Consider the following 2868-nt stretch of genomic DNA (forward strand, 5'->3'; position numbering starts at 1 on the left):
AATTAATGGAACCAGACACCCCACCCCCCACATGCCCGAGCTCCTTCAGCATGAAGAGAAGTTACTTGCAAGGAACCGAACTGCTTTCCTTTATGAGATATGTTGTCCACCAGCGTCTTTACACTGTGTGTAGACCTATGCGTTATGGGACCTACGTGCTATGTTTTCAATGTTATATTTGCCCCAAATCACTCTTTGCAGAGTGTGGTCTTCTGCCTTGCAGATGCCTACACCTGGCATTAGCAGGCATAGCCTACCTTGTCCTTCCTTCCCTCTAACTTTCAACATCCAAAAATTTCCTTGATGTAACACAGAGCTAGACAGGTGGGTGGATAAACTTACTGGCTCAAATCCAAAATGTTTAACAGTTGTAGCAAAAAAATGAGAATAAAAACTTGTGAATAGACAAAACCAAACCAAAAAAACTACTAAAGATAAATAGGTCAAAGAAATGCCTCTTAGATCACCACAAGTTAAAAGACAGTTCAGGTACAGTCAACATGGGTTCACAAAGGGAATGTCTTGTTTAACCAGTTTGATATCCTTCTATGATAAGGTCACCCACCCAGTGGATGAAGGGAAGCCAGTGGATGTATTTTTTCTGGATTTTAGTAAGGCTTTTGATACTGCCCCTCACAGCATCCTTCTGGACGTGTTGTCCAACCATGGGATGAGCAGGTTCATGGTGCGCTGGGTGAAGAACTGGCTGAAGGGCAGAGCTCAAGCCGTTGTAGTGAATGGGGCTACATCTGGCTGGTGACTGGTCACCAGCAATGTTCCTCAGGGCTCAATTCTAGAGCCAGTTCTACCGAGTATGTTTATCAACAATCTGGATGCAGGAGTTGAATGCACCATTAGCAAATTTGCTGATGATACCAAACTGGGAGGTGCTGTTGACTCTCTTGAGGAACAAGAGGCCCTTGCAGAGGGACCTAGATAGATTGGAGCATTGGGCAATGAGCAATGGGATGAAATTCAACAAGTTGAAATGCCAGATTCTACACCTGGGATGGTGTAACGCCAGGCACAAGCATAAATTGGGAAAGGAGTAGCTGGAGAGAAGCCCTGCATAAAGGGATCTGGGGGTGCTGGTTGACCACAGGCTCAATGTGAGTCAGCAGCAGTGTGCCCTGGCAGCCAAGAGGGCAAACGGCATCCTGGGGTGCATCAAACACAGCATCTCCAGCTGGTCAAAAGAGGTAATTATCCCCTTGTATTCAGTGCTGGCGCGGCCTCACCTTGAGTTCTGCGTGCAGTTCTTGGCCCCACAATTTAAGAAGGATGTTAAGGAACCTGAATGCATCCAGAGGAGGGCAACAAAGCTGGTGAAAGGGCTGGAAGGAATGTCCTGTGAGGAGTGGCTAAGGACTCTGGCCTAGTTTGCCTAGTTTGGAGAAAAGGAAGCTGAGGGGCAACCTCATTGCTCTCTACAGCTTCCTGAGGAGGGAACGTGGAGATGGAGGTGCTGAGCTGTTGTCTCTGGGATCCAGTGCCAGGAGGTATGGGAATGGTTCAAAGTTGCGACAGGGGAGGTTTAGGCTGGACATTAGGCAGCATTTCTTCACCAAGAGGGTGGTCAAACACTGGAACAGGCTTCCTAGAGAGGTGGGTGATGCCCCAAGCCTGTCACTGTTTAAGAGGCCTTTGGACAATGCCCTCAATAACATGTTTTAACTTTTGGTCAGGCAGTTGATCATTGTAGGTCCTTTCCAACTGAAACAGTCTATTCTATTCTATTCTATTCTATTCTATTCAGATTCAAGCCAACTATTGAGAAGAAATGAAGATTTGGGGCATATTCTGACCACCTTTACTGTACATGCAAAGCATGCAAGCAGATTGAGGGAACAAGCACACGTAATTTGCGGGTACTGCTGGAAATGAAAAGTCCACAGCTGAAGTGATTGTCTTTATGCACACAGACAACATGATTGTACAGACTGACAATCACTCAAAAAAGACCTAATTAAGACACTAACTTTAGTTCTTTGACTAAACAAGAAAATTGCTATCATTTGTTCTAAATTAGTTGTTAAGGAGGTTTCAGTAAGGCTACATACACTTACGTATGCTCATTCCTGTTTTCATCTCAAATAGCTTACCTCTTTTTAGTTTCAGAAATCCTTAAGGGACCAACTCACCTTAAACTAGCCAGGTTTAAGCTGCAGTATGAATTGGCACACACCATTCGCACTTTTCATTCAGCATTGCCCACCTTAACCTCCTGGCATTAGTTGGACTGCTACAACTTCAGCATGGGGATAAAGTCACTATGCAACCGAGGAGTTAAAACAGAAGGGATTTTCTTATCATTAAGGTGAGAAGACCTAAAGACGTGACTGTGCACCTCCCCACACAATAAATCTAAGAAAAACCTCCAGAATATCAACACTCAATGGCAACCCATTTAAAATCAAGCTAATTCTGAACCAGACACGTGTGAGAAAATACTACCTTGGGGGTAGTAATTTTTTGCTTTGTACACGGCACGGATACGGAGATGGCACCGCAGGAACAGCAGTAGCGGCAAACGGCCAGGGCAACTGAAGGTTTGACTGGAAGCCTTGGGAGCCGGATCCCACACAGGTCACAAACGGCCGTTCCCCACACGAGGTGGCAGCACCGGCCGGCGGGAGGGGGAGCCCCCGCGTTATTCGGGTGCGGTGGTGAGAGGGGTTTCAGGTCAGGCGCTGACAGGACGCAGGCGGTTACCACAGTGAACCAAAAACGGCGGGAGAGGCGCCTCGCCTCCGGCCCGCACCGTCCCGTGCCGCGAGGTGAGGAAAGCGGCGGGAACCTCGCGGTGTCCTCGCGACTGCGGCCGGTACCCCAGGGGCGGGGGGGGGGGGGGGGCGGGGGGGGGCACCA

General features: G+C 48.0%; 1 protein-coding gene across 1 annotated transcript in view; it reads left to right on the plus strand.

The window, feature by feature from the left end:
• The first annotated feature begins 1456 nt into the window (after positions 1-1456).
• The window catches only part of CUNH11orf58 (chromosome unknown C11orf58 homolog), an 8376-nt gene continuing 6964 nt past the window's right edge, over positions 1457-2868 (plus strand). The window contains exon 1 of the mRNA XM_009635379.2: positions 1457-1499. Within this exon, the coding sequence (XP_009633674.1) occupies positions 1457-1499 (43 nt within the window). The remainder of the gene's footprint in view (positions 1500-2868) is intronic.

Source organism: Egretta garzetta, unplaced genomic scaffold (genome assembly GCF_000687185.1).
Source record: "Egretta garzetta isolate BGI_Z169 unplaced genomic scaffold, ASM68718v1 scaffold133, whole genome shotgun sequence".
Classification (NCBI taxonomy): domain Eukaryota; kingdom Metazoa; phylum Chordata; class Aves; order Pelecaniformes; family Ardeidae; genus Egretta; species Egretta garzetta.